Raw genomic sequence first — 1,227 nt, forward strand, 5'->3', positions numbered from 1 at the left:
CAAATGGTCCATAAAGGCCTGAACAAAGCCAACAAGAGGACCGGAGGACGGAAAAAAAGGGGAGCGAAGCCAGGAAGCGACTTCGATAAGGGAAAGACCAAGCACCCACTTGGAAATGTAGGACGACAATGGAGGATCCTCCAGATTAACCTAAACGGCTGCAGGATAGCCCAGGAGCTTATGCACCAGACTGCAGTAGAGTTGGGGGTTGAACTGGTGATAATCTCTGAGCCATGGAAGACCCTCCCCCACTGGCACACGGACCCCTCGGGTAAGGCCGCGGTGTGGGTCACCGAGCGAGGAGTCAAGAACAACGAGAAGATTAGGGCGGTGGGATGCAAGGAGGGAGCGGTGGCGGTGGAGCTGGATGAAGCTACTGTGATCAGCTGCTACTTCTCCCCCAACATCTCCTTCAGTGCCTTCGAGGAGAGATTAGAGGGCCTCCAGGAGCTTATAATGGAGTGCGACCGAGACAAGACCCTCGCTATGGGGGACTTTAATGCCAAGTCCCCGGCCTGGGGTTCCAAAAGGGGAGACAACAGGGGCCTCGCGACCCTGGAGTTGGCAGGATGCTGCGGGCTCACCCCTTTATTATGCGAGGGTGAGTACTCCTTTGAGAGGAACGGGAGGTACTCACTGATTGACATCGCGCTTAGCGGCAAAGACCCTCTGGCTCGATGGGTCTTCAGCAAAATCTTAGACACTGACTCGGCCTCGGACCACTATTATATAGTTCACGAGTTCGGGTCAAAGAAGAACAAAGGGGTCAGTGCTGACTACAGAGCTAACAAGAAGGTCGATCTGAAACGGTTCCTAAAGATCTACGAACAGACGACAAAACACGCTGACCCTACGACGATCAACACTAGAGAAGACATTGACGCGTATGTTGATCTCGTAGGGGAGCTGTCAGAAGAGGCCACCGCAGAGGACAAGCACGCCAATAACAACAGGCGGCCGGTTTGGTGGTGGAACCGAGAGATCGCCGACTCGAGGAAATCGGTAGTAGCTGCACGGAGAAGACTCCAGAGGGCCAGAGCGACCGGAAGTGGGACAAAAATCGAGCCCAGGCTGGCCGCTTATAAGGCCCTGAGAGGAGATCTCAAGAGGCAAATAATCCAGGCCAAGCGGACAGCCTGGGAAAAAATGATTGACGGAGTCGGAGCCGACCTGTGGGGCAAACCCTACAAGTGGGTTATGGGCACCGTTAAAGGTAGACCCCCCCCC

General features: G+C 54.9%; 1 protein-coding gene across 1 annotated transcript; it reads left to right on the plus strand.

Moving 5' to 3' along the window:
- Positions 1-121: 121 nt before the first annotated feature.
- LOC144478053 (uncharacterized) lies at positions 122-1,213 on the plus strand (the record flags this gene model as incomplete). Its single annotated transcript, XM_078195774.1, has 1 exon — positions 122-1,213. A coding segment is annotated over one exon (1,092 nt), but the record flags the coding sequence as incomplete, so codon positions are not given.
- Between the last annotated feature and the right edge of the window lie 14 nt (positions 1,214-1,227).

Source organism: Augochlora pura, unplaced genomic scaffold (genome assembly GCF_028453695.1).
Source record: "Augochlora pura isolate Apur16 unplaced genomic scaffold, APUR_v2.2.1 APUR_unplaced_7050, whole genome shotgun sequence".
NCBI classification, from domain to species: domain Eukaryota; kingdom Metazoa; phylum Arthropoda; class Insecta; order Hymenoptera; family Halictidae; genus Augochlora; species Augochlora pura.